The sequence below is a fragment of the Seriola dumerili genome, unplaced genomic scaffold, assembly GCF_002260705.1.
Source record: "Seriola dumerili isolate Sdu_G_001 unplaced genomic scaffold, Sdu_1.0 BDQW01000153.1, whole genome shotgun sequence".
In the NCBI taxonomy this organism is placed as follows: Eukaryota; Metazoa; Chordata; class Actinopteri; order Carangiformes; family Carangidae; genus Seriola; species Seriola dumerili.
In genome coordinates this window covers 1,198,003-1,222,058 of record NW_019174408.1, presented here as the reverse complement: position 1 = coordinate 1,222,058, position 24,056 = coordinate 1,198,003, and the positions used below count along the sequence as shown (strand labels likewise).

The 24,056-nt window shown below is 42.1% G+C and overlaps 1 protein-coding gene across 2 annotated transcripts in view; it reads right to left on the bottom strand.

Moving 5' to 3' along the window:
- Window positions 1-3,743: 3,743 nt before the first annotated feature.
- Window positions 3,744-24,056, bottom strand: part of LOC111226285 (protein-tyrosine sulfotransferase 1) — a 37,519-nt gene continuing 17,206 nt past the window's right edge. The window contains exons 3-6 of one of the 2 annotated variants that reach the window (XM_022751352.1): window positions 18,417-18,615; window positions 5,966-6,016; window positions 5,409-5,478; window positions 3,744-4,190 (exon numbers count right to left, since the gene is read on the bottom strand). In XM_022751352.1, coding sequence (XP_022607073.1) covers window positions 5,443-5,478; window positions 5,966-6,016; window positions 18,417-18,615 — 286 coding nt within the window. In that variant the 3' untranslated portion in view covers window positions 3,744-4,190; window positions 5,409-5,442. The remainder of the gene's footprint in view (window positions 4,191-5,408; window positions 5,479-5,965; window positions 6,017-18,416; window positions 18,616-24,056) is intronic. The other variant, XM_022751353.1, reaches the window with a different exon arrangement.

Below are 24,056 nucleotides of genomic sequence, written 5' to 3'. Positions count from 1 at the left end.
TCAGGCCTTCCTTCAGCCTTGCAGGTAGCACTCTTCCAATCACACATATTTACTATTGATATACCTGATTGATTTCGTCACTGGTGTTAAATATCTTTGGTTTGATCTGAAGTGAATGTGAACATTGATGTGTGTAGGGTAGATGGCCGTCACTGTACTAGAACCCTCCCTGAGAAGTAAGGTGTGCAGTTACTGATCTCAACAGCATGGAAGTTATTAGTTAAGAAAGCATTGTGCAATCATTCAAAGGCAACAGCTCTGAGATAAAACTGGATATTTGTTGGTGTCCCAACTGTATTTAACACGGCCAAGGACCCACAGCAAGCACATCACTGCTTGAGCATCATGATAATGGCTGAAGAACCAGGAGTGACAATATATCACCAGGTGTGGGGAACAGAATGAGAGTGTTTTCTGGTTTAAAAGCACCGTCCTCCAGCATTTAAGAAATGAAGGTCTTTAGTTTTGTTTTAAAAGAACACATTGATGGCGAGTCTAAGATCAGCAGGTAAACTGTTCAGGTGCACAGATGCTAAAAGCATCTCACTACACTCTTGAAGAATGCTCGTAGGGCACATGGAGATTTCCAGCGTGTGAGCTGCTCGGGATTGTAAACTAAACAGATGTCTGAGATGTTCTGTGAAGCCAGACCAGCAGCGTGCTTTGTGACCAAGAGGAGGATTGTTTCAATTGTATTCTTGAAAACAACAGTTTCAGACTCATGCCAGTTGTTCAATTTTTCCATCCGGTTTGCACACCTTGTTTACAATAGCCAGTTGTTTAAATATGACCAACAGAAACCTGGTCTTCCGTAAATGGCACAATATTTAAGGGCACATTGTCAGTATGCGCCTACATAGGTGAGTGCACAGCGGTGTTTGTTTAACACAAGCAGATTGTGAAGATGAGCTTGCAGTGTTTTGATGTTTTAGTCCGGTGGAACATTAGAAAGCAGTCCACAGAAGGTCAAGAGCATTCTTTGTCAGTACAGATCATTTAAATAACATTTGTTTAAGCTTTATATTAAAGTATGGGAAACAAAAAAATAATTGAATCATACTTTTAAGGACTTACATGAATCTTAGTGTCTCCTGTTATTTCTTTCCCCCAGATGCTCCAAGGATCCAGCTGATTTACTGGCAGTTTGAAGGTGGCTACATCTGTCGTTGCACCGTCACTTGCCTAAAGATTCATTGACCTTGGAAGAACAAGCTAAAAAAGCAAACAGGACACCCCCCCTCAGCTCCACAGCCCCCCCTCTTTCAGAGGTGACATCATCACCTCCTCATTATAGGAACCTTAACAGGCAAGATAGACCAATGGAGAAATGCCAGTTTTAGTTCATCAGATCATCCCGGGGCTCTGAAGAACTATTTGTGAATAATTGGTTGATATTGTAAATTTACATCTGAATATATTAAATAAAAGTGTTATAAAGTCAATAGTGGTTCGTATGTTATTTGTAATTAAGTTTCCAACCCCACTTTAGTTGAAAGACTACATACAGAGACTTAACAGTTTAATTAGCATTTCTTCAGTATATTATATTTTATGAGAAATGTAAGAAAATTGATCTGAATCTGAATCAGTAAATATTGTATTTAGATTGTGCTTCTACAGGTTTTAACATTACTTTACACTTAAAGATTCAATGTTGACACAAATACTGCAAGTTGAAGTTTGAGATGATTTAATCTGTTTTACACAGTATTTTTTACTTTGTCTTCCAAAACAAAAGGTTTACTTTACAATATTAAGCTTTTGTTAATATTTAATTGAACTTTCATTGAACTTCTTTTTGAGTGGATTCACTTTATTAAAGGAGTTTGATCATAATAATTTAGGAGGAATCTGTGAAATAACAGTTTTTCTCTGTAGAAATATTAATGAAACTTTCTGTAAATTTATTGTTTTCACACTTTATTTGAATTAGAATCTTTTACTTTCATTTTACAGGTTTTGTTCGGCAGCTGCCAGTCATTTGACTGTTTTTTTTTTACAGTGTAGTATAGTAAGGCATAAAAACGTAAAAACGTCATAGTATAGTAAGGCATAAGACTTCATAGTAATGTAAGGCATGAAAACCTCATGCTGTAGAAAGGGATAAAATGTGTCTGTGCTGCAGAGTTACACACATTGTACTGAAAAGGAATCCCATCGGCCTTGGTCAGGTGGCGTCACCAAAATTCTGAATCTGAATGTGAAAAACGTCAAAGGCGTAGTAGAGGATTGTGACGTTTACTACAGCTTCAGTGATGTCTGCTGACTTATCTTCGATCCATAGCTCTGCTCGTTAACCACAGCTGTGCTAGTCTGTGACCGTGTTCACAGCCGCCTTCAGCTTTGATAGGCTATTACTTGTGAAATTAACCAATCAGATGATTCAGTGGGCGGGACATTTCTCCAGACCACAGTGTCGTGTCCACAGACTAGGGTCAGGCGGTGGACAACTTCAGCCTGACCTGCATTGTTGTCTTTACTCCTTTTATGTTAATTGATGGTTGGTGCGCCACCTTCTGCTAGCAACTTCCATGTGTGTGTGTGTGTGTGTACATGCATAACTATGTGTGTATATGCATGTATATATATTGTACATGTGTATACATGTATGTGCAAGTGAAGTATTAAGTTTTGGCCTCGGCAGCTTCTCACATGATTTGGAGACAGTAATATGAGAGTTTAATGTAATTAGACAGAACAAACAGAATGTCTTGCGGTACTTTGCAATATTCTAGATTTTCACACAGATTAATGTTGTTAAATTACTTTTTGTCCACCTGCCTGGATGGGAAATAGGAAATAGCATTAACATGGGAAACATGTTGAAAATCGTTTTTGTTTTGCAGCAGAAAGAATATTTTTATTCAATATATTATAAACGTCTTTGATGATTCTGGAAACAGGAGAGTGTGGTTAACCACTCAAACATCACCAGGGTTGTTCCCATCACTTGCCCAGACACCTTAAATCTGCTAGTACTGACTTAGACTAATATTATTTATATAACCTCTGTGACTCAGATTGAGCCAATGTGATTAAACTTTATTTAGGAATATCTATATACATAGATACAGTCTAAAGTCCCCAGACCAGGAGCCAGTTTTCTACTGAAGTCTGACTCTTGAGGTTTAATCAGAATCTCTTAAAAGGTTTCCTCTGTTAAGGAAAAACGTTAAGTAATTTACAGCAGTGACTTATTTTACGGCGGTAAAATTCTACTGTTTCTGTGGAGACGGTTGATGAGCAGCCATTAGGAACACCGTTCTTCATTTATCACCATAAACAAAGGTCACGCTGCAGTTAAGATAAAGTCTGAGGTTCCTGAGCTTTTTCCTTAGTTTGGTTTAACTGACTTTAAGTGATTCCTTAAGTATCAGACTGAGATCAGGAGAAGATCCAAAATACTTAAGTGAACATTTTAAAGAAACCTTCAGGAGAAGACTTAAGGGTGTTTTTATTTTAAGGAAACCTTAACTCAGACTTAAAGAAAATCTTAACTCCAGGTGTTTTGTGCATCTGGCTCCTCTACTCCTTGATTGAACCTTATTGGTACAAACGACACACTGAACGTGGCGGGTTGGTCGTCCGGCCTCATGCCTGTAAAGAAGGATCCGTTTCTTCTTCTGGACCTTGTTATATTTTATATTTAATGTTTAATGTTGTGTTCACTCTCTGTCCTTCATATGTTTGACTGTTTCCACGTTTCCCCTCTTCAAACAGAAAAGACTCAGACTGACAGCAGGGTTAAAAAAAAAGCAGTATTTATCACGGTCGATACTTCAAACTGATCAGTACCCATGACATTGCACAAATACAAAGGCATGAAAAAAAAACATTAAACATTAAAATAGGTATTGCATCTTCCAAAAGCTAATTTTCCATTCATAAATACTTGTTGTGATTTCAGGTCACTGCAGCTTCTTACAACAGGATCACAAAGTTGTTTTTTCTAAATAGCCAGAGATCGTTTCTAAAAATCAATGAGTGTGATGTGACACCAAAATAACAATCAGCAGACATTCTGTGGTTGTGAGAACCAGGATTATTTTTTTGTACAGTACAATATCGAAGGCCGAGAGTTCTCCAGAGACGATTATTGGTGGAGGAGACTGTGGTCATGTGACCTCTGAGACGCAGACGGTGAGATGGCTGAGACGATGTCCATGATTTTCTCTTCCACGCACCAGGTCCTGAAACGGGAAGATGAAGATCAGAGTTTCATCACAGTCTGATGAACATCTACCGTTCATGATTTTCTAATTGTATGTTGAAAGCATCAGACGGTAAGAGGGCCGGGTTTTCACCCTGTGGATATGTGAAGCATTCAGCTGTGATCTAATGAAGTTACACTCAATGCCAATATACTGAATATATTCTCACATCAGCAGAAAATGTTCAAACCCACAATCCTTCAGTGTTCCTGGATATTCTAGAAATTACACAATGATGGGAAAAAGCTAAAACTCCCGCCTCAAGGTGGGAAAGAGCGGAGCTGCTGGATTATGGCAAAAATCATAATCACAATTATTTTGATCAGGATTATTTAACTCATTTACGCTGAAAACACCAAACACTTATTGAACTTTAATAAATAAATCAATAATACATTAAAAAGAGAAATAAATAAAGTCATTTATAATATCTAAAAATAAACAATTAAATAAATAATATCAAAATAAAAATAAATTAGATCAAAATAAGTAAGTGGACTTCCACAACCTTCTGAAAACTATTAAACATATATTCAGTATATAAAAATAATAAGTAAAAATTTGACCAAAATAAATTAAATCAAATATATTGTACTGCTCTGCACCAACATGATGAAAACTCCAACACACATATTCAACTGTTATTACACATTATTCCGCTCGGTAACTGGCCCGACTATATACAGAAAGTCTCATACGCTCTTCTACGTACGTCGCTAACGTACACAGAAACGTAACCAGGAAGTGGAAGGGGGGATGGTTTTTGTAGGGCGGGTGAAATATGTTGCGAATCAGAATTCGGCACAATAATCATTTCATCTCGATATCTTGTTTTCATAATCGTTGGAGACAAAGTCGTAATTGAAAATAAAAGCTGCACTCGTGTGTTTTGGACGTGGTGCTGTTGGGTGGAGGCTTTCAGTTTTAGTGTTTGCAGCACGGTGACATCAGCAGCGTGCAGGGGCCCAAACAATCACTTCACGTCATGGAAAGGTGTTTCAAGCTCTCACTGATCTAATTATAATATGTTACTAAACAGACACTTAAGAACTGCAGTTAATTAATACAAATTTGATCTTATTCCTAGTGTCCCCCTGGAAACACTTCCTGTTGTGTTGTGTGTATTTGCAGCTCATGTGTTTTCACACTGATTTAGTCACAGTGTGTGTTTATGTGAACGCTCATGTCCGGTCGTACCTGTGTGTTGAGGTGGTGCCCCCCCCCTCTGCTCCTAACTGGGGTTGGGTCTCTCTGCAGACTTCTGGATCTGTGAGGAGGAGCAGACGACAGAGGTTACAGCTCTCAGTCTGTGCACAGTGTGAAACCTGATCCTCCAAGACGCCGCCCAGTCAGCTGACTCACTGACCCCGACCCCCCCCACGCCCCACCCCCATTCAAAATGCAGTGTTAGCAAATAAAGCAGAGTCGCTATTCAGAAAAAAAAACATTTAGAAAACAGATGTAGATACGTCTAACTACCAGCAGAGGGCGGAGCAGCTCTCCAGCCAACATCAGGCTGTTGAACCAAGAGACAAAAAGACAAAACACAGAGACTAACAAACAAAATAAAAACCACTACAGACCAAAAACAACAGGCCGCGTTAGATGGTGAGAAAATCAAGAGATGAACTGAGAGCAGATGGAAATCTGAAACGTGATCTTCAACTGAGCCACAGATGGTTTCACTAAAAATAAAAAAAGGCTGAATTTGGAGAAAAGAAAAAGCTCAGCAACAGGCAGAAATGTTACTGTACCTGTGATTGTTCTTTTAGGAAATCTGGGAGCTGAAATTCACCTTTAAAGACCTGGGAAAACAAAGGACCAGGTTTAGAACTCATCATCCAGATTCACCAGGGTCATGGTGATGGTTTACTGATCATCACCACACCTTCATTCAGTGATTTTATTTATGATAAATCATGTAATAAATGAGATTAAAGCAGCATTCTACATGTGAAATAACACGATCATCACAGCTGGTCTGCATCTGATTTGCTGTGACTCTGGGTGGAGGCGGAGGCCGCTGAACACACGCCAGGAATTTCACACTCTGCTCCTGGAGTCACAGAGCTGGGGGGGGGGGGCGCTGGCCTGGGATCAGCCTGGGAGGTGATAAGGGGGGGGTGAGGGGTCAATATCCTACAGGATAGACCCGGGTCTCCTGAGGTCCACCCACCGCGCAGGGAGAGATTTTACTCCGACTGAACTGATTCTTTTTTCCTAACTGTCTCTAAACAGGAAGTCACCTCCTCCGTGTTGACTGAAAACAACACGCGGCCACAGAAGAAGAAGAATGTGGAGGGAAGGTCGAGCTGTGACGACAGAGAGAAGCTGAATATCAGAGGAATTTACCAGATAAAGAGGCGACAGGAAACAGGAGGAGGCGGCGGCGGCGGCGGCAGAGACTGCAGGGGGCAGCAGTGAGGCTCAGACCACTCACTGCTGCCTGGGTTTTATTTGACCTCTTTTCCTTCAGAGGCCCAGCTCAGCTTTACATCACCGTCACACTGTGGAGTTACACTGAGCTCATGAGAAATATGTGTTTGGTTGATATTCTTATGATTCACAAGACGAAGAAAAGTTATTTTGAGGTTTAAATTCTGTTCCCTTCACAACCTCACACTTTAATCACAGTGTGAGCTCGTTAACGTGCACATGATGTTTCTACATAATACTGACACTTGACGATGAAATAACCATCAGCACCATGACTGAGTGTTTCCACCTTGTGTATCTGAGCTCAGAGATCAGAGTGTTCAGGGTCACTGAGGCAGAAAACTGAAATAGTGTATCTGACTTCATCACATGTATATTTGTGTCTCCTGCCTCGTCGCCATGAGATGAAGTTTGTCTTGAAAACTGTTCAGTTTGAGGAAGAGGAAGCCGCATGAGTGAGGCCACAGCAGGATGGACGGAGCAGAGACAGATGGAAACATTCAGTTCTGTGGGTTTTGATTTGCTCCGTCACCACCGACTTCAGCTGCAGCCACATACCCAGCATCACAGACAACCACAGGGTCAAAGGTCAACTCAAGACAGAATTTCTGTGAAGTAGTTTAATCTGAAAAAGGTGGAAAGTCTTTCCATGAATGTCTCATTTTCATTTTTTATTCCATATCAGAGCTAATACAGGAAATGTATCAAGCCTGACCAATCAAAAATCTTCCATTTGAATCTGTGGACCTCCTCAGAGCGAGTACCCCCCCCCCCCGCGTGCCTTCATGCTCGCTCGTGTGTTTGTCTGAAGTCGATGCCGCGCCAGAAACTGAGCGTAATCTGAAATGACTTCCAGCAGCAGAGACGGCGAGGCGAGCGCATGGTTCTGATTTCCTCCTAGGTGCCATTTCACAGCACAGACAGGCTCCGGGCCAGAGCCGGGTCAGAGCCGGGCCGGAGCTGGGCCGGAGCTGGGCCGGAGCTGAATGCCCTTTGGTTTTGCAAGATCACATGCTCTGGGCAGTTAATCAGAGTGGTGTATGATGAAGTAATGGACTGCAGATCAATCTGTCCCTCAGACGGACAGAAATGGAGAGCTGCCTTGGTGGGGGGGGGGGGTCCCTCATGACGCCATCCTGCCCCCACCCAGCAGACTCTGACCTCAGGCTCCATCACCTCTGAGGGATCAGTTCGCATCATGATGGGAGGAGGGAACATACTGGGGCAGGAGGAACGAGCTGCTCAGGACCAGATCCTGAATCAGCTGACTAACTGAAAGCTGTTTCCTGTCATCGACTCGGAGCCGAGCTCTGACCTGATGGCGTCCTTTAAACTCAATCTCTGTTCATTAGACTCTAAACAACGAGCTGCTTCCTAATTACAACTACACAGTTAGCTGTTCTGGTCCCTGTGTACTCTCTACTCTCTACATGGTACAATTCTATTATTACAAGGAAAAAACTTTATTTCTCCTGAGCATTAAAGTTCATCCTCAACTAAAATAAAAATAATAATTATATTCGCAGGTTCTGAACAGAAAGAAGCAGCTGAATTTTAGCTATAAAATCCATGATGGCGGCTTCTGTCACCACAGAGGATTTCTGTCGAGTGTATTTCCTTCTCGGTGTGAGTTCGATTTGAAGTCAATAGGACTCTTGCGCGGCGGGAGCAGCCTTTCATACTTATCACCATTTTGACCGTTAATTAAAGCGCCACCATGTGGCCGACTGACATCATATGTTTTGTGAAGCATTTACTCGTCATTTGTTGTTATGATGCCAATTTTTGTGTTTCTGTCTCGTTCAGCTGCAGAGTGAGGAAAGGCTTTTTGGTGTTTGTGGCGCCCCCTACAGGTCGAGCTCAAACTGCTTTGGTAGACACATGCTTGTTTTCAGACCTGGCTCATTTATAATAGAAATTCTAAAACTATTATTACATATTAAATATTCAGCCTGAGCTTCATCACTGAGGATGAAATGAAACCCTGAGAGCCGCTCAGCAGCGCCGGGCCGAGCCCAGTCAGGGAGGGGCCGGCAGACTCGGGTCAGCCAAGGTCCCCGCTGGTACAAGCAGCAGGTCAGTCCCGTGTGTTGGTGCCAAACCAAACCCTGCAGAGTCCCGGCCTCGGCTCCCTGTGACTAAGCCCCCGGTCCCGGGGGGTTAAACGTGGCAACGGCTCAATGCGTTTGAAAAGCTGCCAGAGCGGCGGGGGGGAATGTTTCAGCCTCCCCCCGCTCCGAGTGGAAACTCTCCAGGATGTTGTTACTCAGACAAAACGCTCGGATCTCAGCGGCTCACAGACTCTGTTTGTGTAGGGAGGGGGGTCACAAGACCAGGACCAGGACCAGGACCAAGATCAGGACCAGGACCAGGACCAGGACCAGGACCAGGACCAAGACCAGGACCAGGACCAGGACCAAGACCAAGACCAGGACCATGCTGAGCTTCAAGAACAAAACTCTTCATCTCAGATTTAAGTTTGATGAGTCATGACATCACACCTTATGACCCCTGACTTCACTCCTAAACACACTCACAACTCTGAACACCTATCTGTGTGGGGGCCAGTCATTGCTATAATACATTCTCTCGGCCCTCGGCCCTTAACCTAAAGTCACCATCGCAACTGAATATCTAAACCCAACCCCGAACCCGAACCTAGACCGGATCCTAAAACCGAGTCTTAACCTTTAAAAAACCATTTAAACTTGTGGACTCCTGCATTTTGGTCCCTACAAGTATCGTGGGCTCCCGGTTTTCAGACTCCTGCTTCATCAATAAAAGAGTTTCACGACCGAAATACTTTCCAACCTGCTGCAGAGAAATGCAGTAATTAGTTAAATTAGCAAAGCTGCAACTTGTAATCATGATATTGATCCCAGCCCCACCACAGACCTGGAGCACAACTTGCTGGACCTGGAGCTCTGCAGACACCTCTGATCTCTCCACTCACTCACATGATTATTGTTACTGTGGAGAAACTGAGAACTTATTGATCCCAATATCCATTTCTCACCAGGGATCAAAACAACTGCAAAGCCACTTAAAAGCTATTGATTGTGGCTTCGAGAGCTCGGACCGATCAGGCTCATTCACAGCACTGAGGACTGGACCAGGAGCAGAGGGTCCAGATGTTCTCCCCGAAAGTGTCTGGGTTCAGCTACTAATGCTAACGTTAGCTATGTAGCAATAGCAAAACTTACACATAGCTCCTTTAAGACCCAACCCCACTGAGCCTCTTCGGTACCAGCAAATATGAGACTGAAACTCAAACCGAGAGCAGAGACGTGACGTTCTGTCAGACGGACAATCAGCTGAGTCTCTTTCACTCTTTACTTACTGAAATATTCTCCCATGGAGACACTGACATCACAGTCACAACGATAACAACAATCAAACCCAAACCTGGTCTGTAACCAAGGCAACAATCCTAATCTTTTATATCTAAAAAAACATTTGAAACTGATCAGGTAACAGAACTGCAGATACTCATCAATAACTTGATTATACGGCTGCTCGATTATGGCAAAAACCCCTAACCCAACACTTTGGAAACACCACGCCTTTACTGAACTTCAAACACAATTCAATGGAAAAACTAATTAAAAATAAGTTAAAAAAATTGGATGAATAAATAAAATAAATCATATCTAAATATATACAATATATAATATAAAAATTAATAAAAACAAATTGGATCAAAATAAATAAGATCAACTATGTCGTAACTTAAGTGTACCGCCACAACCTTTTGAAAACTGCTGAACATATTCAGAATATAAAAATAATAACTAAAAATAAAGGAGACCAAATATGTTGCAGTTCACCAACGTCCTGAAAACCATTAAACATAAATTCAACATTTTAATAAAATATTCAACATATTCAGTAACTCAGTCCAAGTCTCAACTGAAGATGACGCACTCCTACGTACGTCGCTAACGTACGCCGAAACGTAACCAGGAAGTGGATGGGGGGGGGGGGGGGGGGGGGTTTGTAGGTATATTAATTAATTAATAATTGGATTCATCACCCAGCCCTTCTTTAACATGCAGCGATATAAATACTGAGGACGCTCCTCGAGCGTCGTCCATGAACAAACTGAACCTGTGTTCACTGAATCAATATGAAGAGGCTTTGGGGGCGAAACGCATCGACTGTGTTAACTGCTGCGACCACCGTCACCCCGCTGACAGGGATCAACTCTAATCCAGACGAGTCTTTACTCTCAGCAGAAACAACAAAGCAGCTGCTCAACAGGTCAAGCCTCCTCAATCATCCACATCGTCCTCTCCGTCTCCACGGTAACAAACAGTCTGTTCAACGACGGCCTCTCCGCCGGGCTGCACACTGTGTGCTGCAGAGGAGATGAGACACGGGGTAAATATTTGGACGGGGCTGGGTGAAAACTCAAGACAGCAGAGAGAGCATTTCCACATGTGGCTTAATCACACAGCGGTTAGGTGGAGGGGTGGCTGCCAGATGTCTTACGCAATGCTACACAGCACGGGGGGGGCAAAGAGTGGGGGGTGGGGGGCGGGCAAAGAATGTGTGTGTGTGTGTGGGGGGGTTGGAATGAGCTGGCTCTCATCTGAACTGAACTGGAATGACCACACAGCAAAGAAACGGTAAGAAAGAAAAGGGAGAGGGACACGAAGAAGAAGAAGAAATCAATAACACAATCTGTAGGTTTAAGAAAAACATCAGTATCTGTTTTTTTACCACAGAGGCTGCCAGATGTGTACCATCACATTTCCATGGAAACAACACCGACGGAGGGAAAACAACACGTTCACACACACACACACACAAACACGGGTCTCAACATCAGAACCAAAGAACAGAAACGTCTGAGGAGCTGATGACACACAGGACGTCAGAGATGATGAGGATGAGGATGATGATGATGATGATAATGAGGATGATGAGGATGATGATGAGGATGATGAGGATGATGATGATGAGGATAATGAGGATGATGATGATGATGAGGATGATGATAATGAGGATGATGATGATGATGAGGATGATGATAATGATGATGATGAGGATGATGAGGATGATGATAATGATGATGATGAGGATGATGAGGATGATGATGATAATGATGATGAGGATGATGATGATGATAATGAGGATGAGGATGATGATGATAATGAGGATGAGGATGATGATGATGAGGATGATGATAATGATGATGATGATGAGGATGATGATGATGATGAGGATGATGATGATGAGGATGATGATAATGATGATGATGAGGATGATGATGAGGATGATGATGATGAATGTATGCCACAGAGAAACATGAAATGATTGGTAGATAGGACTGTAGGAGTTTCAACTGGAAGTTTTTAAAACTCTCCTCCAGTAGAGACACAAACAAAGTGTTATTATTATTATTATTATCATTATAATATTTCAAACATTACGCATTAGTAATGAAATTAGCTAATGGTGGCTAATGTTAGAACTTCACATGCGTTGTTTTGAGACTATAGGCCTGGGTGATATCTGAAATTTACATCTCGATTTAGTTCAGGTCAAATATCGCGATAGACGATATTAATTTTTTAAATAGTACTTGATTATATTATTTTATTGTTCAGGTTTTTTATTAATCTAATCGGACTCTGCAGCAGAGCAGAACAAAAAAAATAATGAAAAAAATAATTTTGACATTCTGACAGATATTGCATATGTTGGTAAACGTCACAGTATTCTTCTTCTCTGCCTCTGCACACGACGATAAGCTCCTGGCAACATGAAGATGCTCATATGATCATAAACCTGATCAGACGTGTGACAGACATTAATGATTCAGCTACTGAGTTTCAGCTTTAACCAACATCCTGCTGCCACCAAGTTCAATAGATAAACTTCTATGTTATTTCCAGACAGGAAGCTGTACGCAGACTGTCAAAATAAAAAAGCAACTTAAAGACACACTAATCTTTTTTTATATCAACATTAGTATAAGTCATTAACAGAAGTTGCTCATAGCGATGAACACCACAGAGAACTACCACATGACTGACAGTCTCAGTTTTAAAATAGTATTAAAAGAAATCTTCACCTCAGCCTGTAGCTAGCTCTGACATTTAGCACTTCTTTTCTTTCTAGGTGCTAAACAAATAAAGTTTATTATTATTATTATCATTATTAATATTTTTGCTATTATTATTTTTATCATTATTAGAAGTAGTAGTAAAGTCATTGGAGTATTTAGCTGCTAAAGACAAAAATCTTTTTACCAGCAGTTGACGACTAAAACTAAGTTAAAGGAGCAGGAATATTGAACTCCTGAACTTTCATTGAATCGTATGAATTAAAGAGAATCAGACAGTTTTCAGCTCAGAACTGAACTACTGAGGTTCAGCTCCTGGAGGTCAACGACCTCATAAAGACAAACAGACAAACTGCAGACACTGCAGAGCTGAACCACGTTATTAAATGTTTCCAAGCCTTTGTGAAAGCTTTTGTTCACTGGGATCAGGCCGGTAGGAGGGCCTCCTCTGTATGCAGGAACTCTGGCCCTGGAGGGAGGGGCAGCAGTGGGAGGAGGAGGGATGAGGTGGTGGTGGGGGGGGCAAACAATAATATAAACCCTGCAGCTGGGTTTGATGCAGAGGAATCACAATAATAACCTGCAGATGTACACAGCATAAATCTCCACATGCTGTCCTCATAAGGTCTACTGTTCTCACTCTCACACACTCTCACACACACACACACACACACACACACACACACACACACACACACACACACGGATGATTTGCCGCCTCTGCAACATGCAAACAGAACCACATTAACATGAACAACATGCTGCTAACAGGGAGGGAAGATGTCCGACCTGCTCGCCGACACTGAGCAGCTGCAGCTTTAAATTAAAGGAACAGTCCGACGCGTAGAGAAACGTGCGTCTTCGTGCCGGTTACAGCCGAGGTCGAAGTTTCAGCAGCAGCTGGATGAAACACAAAGGAGCTATTGATCACAACAGTCGTCTGCTGTGACTGTGAACGACGTCCTGCAGCCAAGAACAGAGAGCAGCCAACTTCTCTCATACCTCCAATGTTTCCCACAGAAATAAATCTGACCTGGGGGTGTTCGGGGGGGGGGGGGGTGTCTTCTAACGTCTCTATTCGTCCTGCCCGAGTAAAGTCTGTGTGACAAACTGAGTTCAGTAGCTCCAAGAATCAGCTGCTGGTTATTTATTATCATTTGATCAGTTAAACATTTTCTCCAGACATGTTTTAAAATCCTCTGCTATGATTCATATTTCCTTTAACATGATTTTCACATTAAAACTAGATTCACCTCCTCGTGGTCGTATCCCTCCGCCACTCAGACTAGTTCCAGGTCACTTCCTGTTCATCCAGAGTCAGAGAAAACATGAACCATCCGTGTGAAGTCTTGAGTAATGGCTAAAAAGTGTTTTCTGAGGTCACACTGACCTTGACCTTTGACCTTTGACCACCAAAATCTAATCAGTTCATCTTTAAATCCAAGTGATTGTGCAAAATTAAATCCTGAAATAAATAAATTAGGTAATAAATGTAGAATTATATAAATAAATAAATAAAATATCTTATTATTTTACATTTATATTTATTTCAGGGGACTTTTATTTCCAAATGAACCATTTATTTCCATTTCCTTTTTTACTCCCATCTGTTATATTCAAATGAGGGGGCGTGGCTATCTCACAGATTCAGACCAAAGCAACAGCACCAGGACATGCACTGAAGCAAAATTCAGTGAAAATAAAATAAATGTGGCATTTGGAAATAAAAAGATATTTATCTATTGACTCACTTATATATTTATATTTAAATTTATTAATATATTTATCAGCTAATTTATTTATTTTAGGATTTATGTCATAGCTGCATTTATTTCTTTGTGTATTTATGTATTTCTATAATATTGATATAGATGTCTTTCCATCCCGTTGTTCCAGTTTTCGTACGTTTACAGACACAGATTTACAGACTGGACGTAACTAGGTAGAAAACAGAAAAGCAGAAGAAGGAAACTAATGAGGTTTTATTGAAACTATGAAATTCTACATTAGAAGTGCATCTTCACAAAAACGAGGACAATTCATGTCCTGGGAAAGAAAATTCACTTTCTGGGACAGTCGCTCAAAAAAAAGGAGAACAATCCCTGGAAAATCGGGGCGGTTGGTAACCGTGGTTACAGCTCAGAAAAGAGGGTGAAGTTGTGTTCACGTCACGGCTGATCTGAGCAGGTAAATACCCAGGACTCATGTCATGTGACTATAATCGACACTGATCAACTTATAGAACATGAATGATGATGAATATTTTATTTATAATGAAGTTCTGATCTTCAGAGGAAGAAATGTTGAAAGATCAACATCCTGTAAAGTCATTATGAGAAGTTTCCTCCTCTTTAAAGTTTGACTCTGAGCTAAACTCCTCCTCCTCCTCCTCTCTAGTTTCCATCTCTGTCTGTGGTCAGACACTCCCCCCCCTCTTTCCCCTCACATCTCACTCTGAATGTTTTCCGTCAGAGTCATAACTTTCTCGACAACATGATGAATTGCACCAAACTCACTCTGCCCCCCCCCCCCCCCCCCCCCCCTTTCTGGTTCACCTTAAACAAATGGAAAAACCCTCCAGACCAGGATCTGAGCTGAAACTAAAACTGGGTTAAAGACTAAATCCACCAGAGAAACAAAACCAGGTATTTGAGGCTCCAACAGTCACATGATGAGGCTGATTGAAGCTCCGCCCCTCACTGTGATCACCCTGCCGGCTTCTCTGTAACCACGGAGACACTTCCTGCTGGAAGAGGTGTTGATGCTTTTATTGAAACATCACAACTGCATGATCAATCACACAGAGACAGAGAGTGCAAGGGAGGGGGTTGATTGATTGATTGATTGATTGATTGATTGATTGAATAGTGAGACACACTGCAGACACAGTCCAAACCACAGACTGTAAATAAAGATGGACCTTCTTCTCACATCAGTGTATTTAAACATGTCAGTGGTCATGTGATCACAGGAGGAAACTTCACACTGATGGAAAGTGCAGCCTCGTGTCTTCAGTCACAGTGATGACGTGAAGTCGTCTTCTCTCCGCTCGTTAAGTTGATTTACAGTCAGACGCCGGCGGCTGTAAATCAGCAGCTCAGACTTGCTCTCCTCTGCTCTCAACTCTTTCCTGGATATTCTTCCAAACAGAGACATTAGCGGTGACACAGCCACTAACGAAGACGTCTACAGAGGGATGAAAGTTTAGCTTTGGGACAGAGGACAGTGTCAGAGCCGTGGACTGGGACGGCGGACCTTTACAGTCCGTCCTCTGTCGACCAGCTGTGCCGCGCTCAGCCCCAAAATCACAGGGTTTGAAAAAAGAATCTCTGAGCTCAAATACAAGATGACCAGAAACTGTTTGCTGCTTCCCACGCCACTGGCCCAGAGCCGGCCAACCATCACATCCAGGGACATGAAAGGCGTTTGCGTAATTAATGAGCTCCTCGCCAACGACTATTTCCTGGTCCAGCCTGAACCAGCTTTAGACCGACAGCTCAGCAGATCTGGTCACGTGTTACAGGCTGAACAAAAGAGCAGCTCTCCCCCCGCAGCGTCAGACACTGATCTCTGGACAGACTCTGTCCGGGGTTAAAGTCACAAACAGCGAGCACAGGAACGCTGACGTCTCCTGGACGAGCCGCTCACTGACACCACAGGTGTAAAGCTGCCGGAACGACACTCCGCCATTTGTCTTTTCTCCAAGTGATTCAGTAAAATCTCCACAGTTCACATAATCAGGTCCGATCATCACTAAAGAGTCTGTCGTGTAGAGAGCTGATGAAAACAAAAGAAATGGTCAAAGTCGTCATGTTGACATTTAAGGTGTATTGATCAATTTCCAAACGTCAATCATGCGTCGAGTAACACTCAAGGAAACATTCCACCTTAAAAGATGGCGGTAGCTGCCGGCAGCCTCTGAGCTGCTCAGAGAATTAAATGCTTCATTAGTAAAAAACGTCTTTTCATTAATTATTCATTTTTTTCTTTATCTGTGACGCTTCAACACAGAAACATGACTGAGTCTGTTACACCTGACAGAAAGCTAGCTTAGCTAAATTAGTCTGTTAGCTTAGTTAACTTTTCAAAGCCTAGACTGTTAGCTTAGCTACGTTTTCATATCCTAGACTGTTAGCTTAGCTTGACCTCTGAATGGATGTTTACAGTGCGGCTTCATTTGCTCGACACAAGTCAGTACATGAAATAAAACACAAACTACTTCTGTTCATTCACCTGCTGCTTGATGCTAAGCTAACTACAACCTGCTACATCCATGGTGTGGTCTAATATCATTGAGCTGGATGTTTGCCTGATGCTGCTTCATATTCTCAACATGATCATACTGTTCATAAAGTCAGTCTGACATCTGATCATGTGATCATAGTTGGCTGATTTATGTAAACTTGTCACCGTAGCAACAGTGGTTACATAACCATAGAAACAAGCAATAGCAACTTAACGGTGCGCACATGCTCCAATGTATATAGCATAATGCTAACGGAATAGCTAACATTAGCACTACTAGCTCAGAAGCGAACGCCAAGAAGGAGCGTCTCTCACCGACACCCGGACGTAAATAACAGGCGAAGAGCCGCTAAAGCTAACGTGACATCATCAAAAACGGGCGGGGTCACAGCAGAACCTGCACCAGACATTAGAAAAAGATGCTAATCAAACTGGACAAGACGTGAAGCCAAAGACTCTGCTGGTCATTCAATTCAGGACTTTATTGATAGATTTCAAATAAATTAAATATACAACTATTTATTTTCTTGCTTGTTTAAATGCAGTTTTACAGTCAGTTCCTCTGTGAAGCTCTTTGTCTGAATGGAGCTGTATAGATAAACGTCTCTTGGCTTCATGACGTCTTGATGTTGGCGCCTTGTTTTACTGAGACGTTCAACACATTGAGAAACTGGTCCTCTGAGCAGCAGAGCGACTTTAAAACCTGGAGACGTGATAAATCAGAGCTGTGTCCTCCGGCTCAGAGAGCGGAGCTGCTGCAGAACATGTCACCTGATCGCTCGGCTTCAGCAGAAGAATTTAATAAAACATATTCTGCTCCAAAAATAGCAGATGCCTTCCACCAGATATGAGGAGGATTTGACATCTGGCGAGGACATCAGTGCTGAGGAGAAGACGCTCGAGGTTTATGTGATGAGGACGGAGGGACGGCTGTTAAAACGTAAAGGTGGAAGTTTCATCTCAGGTCAAATATCAGACAGTGTTTCACTCAAGGAACCAAAACATTTCAACCTTAAATCCAGTTCACAAATCAGACTAAACACGGCCGCCCCCTGAAGCTGGAGGACTCTCAGAGGCTGACCATCATTAGTATGAGCCAAGCTCCAAAATGACTGCATCCAACATTTCCCATAATCCAATTTGATAGTGTGTCACTGCCTGGTAAACTCCCCCCATCTTTCTAACTCCACACTCCCAGTTTGGAACGCAGGCTCTCTCTGCTGTAAACAAATAAAGTCCAGGCTGAGATAACGCTGATGACATCACTATGACATCATCAGACTCACAGAGGACAGGAGCTGTGTCTCGTCCTTCAGAGTCTGAGGATCACACTGTTAAATGTCAGTGTTGTGTTTCAGCTCAGGTCGACAGCGAACGCCACAAGTGTTAAAACCAAGAGACTTAAAACTCCCCCCCCCCCCCCGTTATCTAGGAAAGCTCCTCACAGCACTCACCCTTCTGGTGTTGTCCAGGACTTTGGGGTCAGGCCGGCCGTAGTTGGGGGGGTTGGCGTGGGGGTCGTAGCCCAGCCTGGACAGCATGGGGGCGATGACGGCCATGTCCCTCACCACGTCTGCTGGGATCTTCCCCACCCACTTGGACAAGGCCTCCATGTTGACGGGCTTGATGACCTGGTCTGTGGATCTCTCCACCCTGACAAAACACAGAAGAAGAAGAGTTTCACCTGCGATCTGAGATGGAACACAGATGGAAATAAAAGGAGCTGGGAAATAAATGTGGAGTTTGGGAATAAAAGTCTCCAGGAATAAATAAATAAATGTGAAATTATAAATAAAAAAATAAAATATAAAATAAAAGTCCCCTGAAATATATAAAAATTTCATTTTTAATAACAAAAAGATATTTATTGACTCATTTTTATATTTATATTTATTCATATGATTCTACATCAATTGTCAAATTTATTTATTTATTTATTCATTTACTGACTCACTTATATATTTATATTTACTTATATATTTCTACATTTATTACCTAATTTATTTATTTCAGAATTTATTTCATGGCTGCTTTTATTTATTTATGTATTTCTTTAAAATCGATTCTGAGATTCTGACGTGTTCGTTCATCAAGTCAAGTTCATTGTTGGTACCATATAAATTGTGAGGTTAGCATGCTAGCTAGCTGAAGCATAGCATATACCATTGAATTGCTGTGACATTTCAATTGGCAGCGATGGCGGATGAATCTTGGTTTTATTGATTATGTTAAAGTTGTTCAGAATCAATGGAGGTCGTGTGTAGTTCAAAGACACGAATAAAATTGGTCGAATGAAAAGTGGAATATTTCCAGTTTGTATGAAGAATAAAGGTCTGTCATGGTGAAGCGTAACCAAACAGACACTTCTCTTTATTGTCACTCTCTCTCTCTCTCTCACACACACACACACACACACACACACACACAGTTTACAATCTCCAGCTCCTCCATACCTACGTTTCCTGTACGAGTCTATACCTCCATCTGCCAATTCACTTTCCTCTAATCCATTTACTTTGCAATTGAATCTTTACACTGTGCGGGTATAGAGTCTCCTGCATGATTAATAGAGTGAGCTGGTTTCGTCTTCTCAGGAGGACGGTGGAGACGTCCAAACGTCCACTCTGCAACAAATGGGCAGAGAATCACTTTAGGTGAATCCATCCAGACCCGAGAGGCTGCTGAGTGTCGACGTGCAGCGTAAACTGATCAAGACGAAGACGCTGCTTCACTATCATGTCAGACGCAGGCCACACACACACACACACACACACACACACACACACACACACACACAGATGAGTCATGGTTCACAGATGAGTCATTTCAGTTCCAAATCAGCGGTTTGTGAGACACACATTCAGACGAGCTGATGCAACAACTGTCTAAATATGTTTTTGTTCTCATTAAGTGAAATTTTAAATCTAATTTGAATAAACAGAAAACTAGAGACTGAGCTCAGCAGATCACAGACCGAGTCTGAAGAGTCAGGCTCATAATCCTGGAGCCAGGCTGACAGTTCGTGTCATTTATCTTTATTATTTTCGTGTCAATAAAACTCGATTAGAATAATTTAATTTGTGTCTTTATAACATCGATAACTGGATGATTGAGTTATTAAAGCTGGTCTGCTGCGATGTGACGTCTAAGGCGGAGTGTTAGCGCCACATTGAGGAAAAAAAACAAATCTGAAATTTTCCAGAATAAAAGAGGTTGTAATTTTAGGTTCCGTGTTGTTTTAGAAAGAAACATCAGAAGCTTTAAAATGAGGAACGTGGAGCATCCTGTGAAGTTCTACTGTAGGTTTCACTTCATCTTAATCATCATCATCAGAAACTGAGTCTGTTCTATAGTTACAGTCAAACAGCAGCTGACTGTCCTTTCACTCGTTTGATTGGTTGAAATGAAAAAATTATGTATTTTTTTTCTCTCCAAATTTTACATTTTTAATTCTCGTAAAATTACATTTTTTTTCTTGAAATATTATGATTTTATTCTCAAAATTGCGACTTTATTCTCAGATTTCTTCTTTTCCCTCAACGTGGCGCTGATCCTCCGCCGCACACGTTCTCTACACCGGAGTTCATGTGATTTATTTCAAAGTTGACCTTATATTTGTAACCAGCCTTCCCCTCCTGGGTTGAGCTCTACCAGCTGCACGGGATCACATCACCTACGTTAAGATTTAAATTGCATCTATTAGAAGTGGAAAATAGCTTTTTCTGAATTCACATATTTTGGGCTCAAATCTTCCTGAAGAGTTTGAATGTTACATGTTTGTTTTGGTGCCGAGGCTGAAGAACAGATACAGAAACTCCCATCTGTCTGTTTCCTGTCATCGAGCTCAAATCATCTGCAGCCACACTGGACGCACAAACTCTTCTTCTCCTCTTTAAATGTTGATGTGACAAAAAAAAAAAAAAAAAAAAAACCCTTTTCGCCCCCCGTCACATGACCACTTCCCTTCAGGATGAGGCTCTTTACGGCCTCCAGCTTGTCAATTATTCATTGCTGAGCCGCCTTTACCCAAGGTGGTGTTCTGTATCACCAGCAGCTGAGAGGAGAGGATGGAGGGATGGGGAGGAGGGATGGGACGGCTCCCTGCTCTGGGATAAGTAATGGAGCGAGTCTCTCAGCTGGGCAGAGCCTCCACTCAATCAGAGCCAGGTAATTGATGTTAATGCTGAGGCGAGGTCGTGCCCTGGGGCCCGGCCGCCCGCTCACTCAGATCTTCATGGAGATAGAGACGCGAGGCCGTGGGATGGGTGAGGGCTGGCGAGTGCTGGCGGTTGTGGCGGGCAGGAGGCATTTTCTGCCAGGTGTCAGGGGGGTTGACTTTAATGCACTGAGGGCAAAGTACTTGAGAGGAGGTGGGGCAGAAACGTTGATGATGGTAAAAGGTAGCTTCGCTGCCCTGAAGGCCCCTTGTGGGCTGCCTCCTCTTTCATCAGATCAGGAGCCATTTTAGGAAAGAGGTCAGACCAGAGCCTGAAGTAGCAGACGTGTGGAGGTGTAGAGGTGTAGAGGTAATTTCCACGTCACATGATCGAGGGCGCACACACAGGAAAGTAAAACGTTCATTTTCAGGTCAAGTGAGCAAAGCAACCAGCAGGTGGACAAGAATCACAACCTGCGTCTCCATCGCAGTTTTGTGCAAAATAGAGGTGATTTTTTATGAAAGTCAACAAAGCACGAACAGGAATGTTCTGAGTTCTGTTGTGTGAACGAAGCTGGGTTTCCTCCTCTCGCCTTATCACGCCAGTTAAACATGACAATGGATTTCCACCGGTTTCACATTTGTCTGAAAAACCAGCTAGTGTGAGCGTATATCCTTTTGTGATGTTTGAGAGTTTCGTCAAAATCCCCCCGTTTCCATTTCTTGTTTTTAAGTTTGTGATTTCAAATTGTGCTTTAAGCAGGTTAATGGAAACACACCTACAGTCACGTGTTTCTATTGTCACTTCCTGTGAGTGCACAGCGGCAGCGTTTGATTTGACACAACACTGAGAACTACATGAGAGTGAACTGACTGAAGTATCTGATTTAAGAAACAACATGTTTCATTCCAACTAAACACAACAACAACAACAACAACAACAATAATACCACAGAAACATTCTCACTGTTGTATATGTCTGTGAGTCAGAAGCAGCGTCTTCTGCTCGGCTCACAGTCTCTAGTTAAGGTCCCTGTTCATTAATATTTGATGGGAATCAATTTGTGGAGCGGTGACGTGTGCACTAAAAGACCAGGATCTGCATCTGGATCCCAAACAGCCCCCCCCCCCCTCCCCGCAGACGCTCAGTCTGTTTTGGCCTCACATTTGTTTTTCCATTTCAAGCTGTTTAACACACGAGTCCTGCTCTATGAAAACATGAACACTGGAGGAGGATTTCCAGAGTCTGGACACAAGATGACGATGATGATGATGATGATGAAGAAGAGACGAGGACAGTGTGGCCTTGCAGAGAACCTCAAGGGTCCTCAGCTCTGAGCTGTGACGGTCCAGTGTTGCTATAGTAACAGCTGAAGAGTCTCCATGGCGTCTCTGCTTCAACCACAACACGTCCCCCTGAAGATCAGCATGTTCATCGTGTTTATGTCAAAAAAACCTGGAGGTGATCTCACTTATTTTAAAAAGCGACTAAAATCTGAGATTAAATTATTACTTAATCAATAAATTGAAAAGGGGCGGAGCTTTCTATAAGCGCCAGCTGCTCATTCAAGTCCAGCCAGATACTTTATTATATGAATTTATAGACTTGTATTTTTGGGGTGTTTTGCCTTTATTATGATGGTGACAGGGAGAGAGAGACAGGAAAGTTCAGGGGGGTGGGGGGGTTAAAACAGGCAGTGTTGCCATAGTAACAGGCCTCAGTCATGAGGAGAATGTAGCTGAGCCTCCGCCTCACTGTGACTTTATTTTACACTTTTTTTGTTTTGACCGATGATACAAACTAATGTCAGATGATCCAAATCATGATTTCAAAATAAAATGTGAGGTAATGGAACTTCCTGCAGTGATTTATATATGATCAAATATTTATGTTTTTCCACATCATACTTTTTATTCACGATTTATCATATTGAGTCATTTTCTTCTGTTTTGAGAGAATGTCCCTTTTTAAAGCTCCATGCTTCTTCTTCTGTGTTTTATTTGAAGTGTTGATCCATCAGAAGATATAAAAACCATCTCAGTGTAGTTTTACATCTCCTCTCTCAGGCTTCTCTCTGCAGCTCTAGTAACAACAGGTCGGTGAGCCAATCAGAAGAGAGGAGGCTCTGAGCCTCTCTTCTGATTGGCTGACTGTTTTCTGAGTGATCCAATAAAAATATAGCAGATTTCAGGTAAAAACACTCAGAGAAACCAAATCCTGCAAGGTTTGGATGGTGGGTCCAGGTGGGCGGGGCTTGGTGACTGCTTTGTTGTGACATCACAAAGTTCCAGAAGTCCTGACGGCTGGTTTTAAGGCTCAGTTTCTGAATACAGGCTGTGTGCATTTCTCTGTGGACTGAGGCTTTGATACTTTCACAGTATTAATATAGAAGCTAGACCTGATCTATAATCACACTACACATGGACACAGACCTTTACACTGGAGGAGCTTTACATCAGACCTGTTTCCTGCTCAGAGTGTGGAGAGGAAACAGAGGAAACTTGTCTCCCGACAGGAAGTTAGAGTGTCGGGAAACAGACTCTGACAGGATCAATAAAGAAGATTAAGAATATTAGAATTAATATTTTCTTATTTAAAGTTTTGAATTGGTTTTAATTACTGTGAAGAATATTTCATATCTTAGAACTGATGCCATGTTAAATAACAGTTATTTTACTGATGCAGTGATTTAGTTTTAAATCCGGATCATTTCTGAATCAGACAAACATGTTTTTGTTTTACAGAGGAGGCCGGACAGGCGTGGTTCTCCACTTGCTCTTTTTAGTTTATAGTTTGCTGTTTATTTCTGAGCTGTGGTGAAGGCTTTAAACAGAGCCGCTGCTCTGACACGACCTCAGCAAAGAACTAAAATCAATCTTCTGTGTGCCACTTTACAGAGCTGCCAGCTCCTGTGCAGACGACCTATCGCTTTAACCT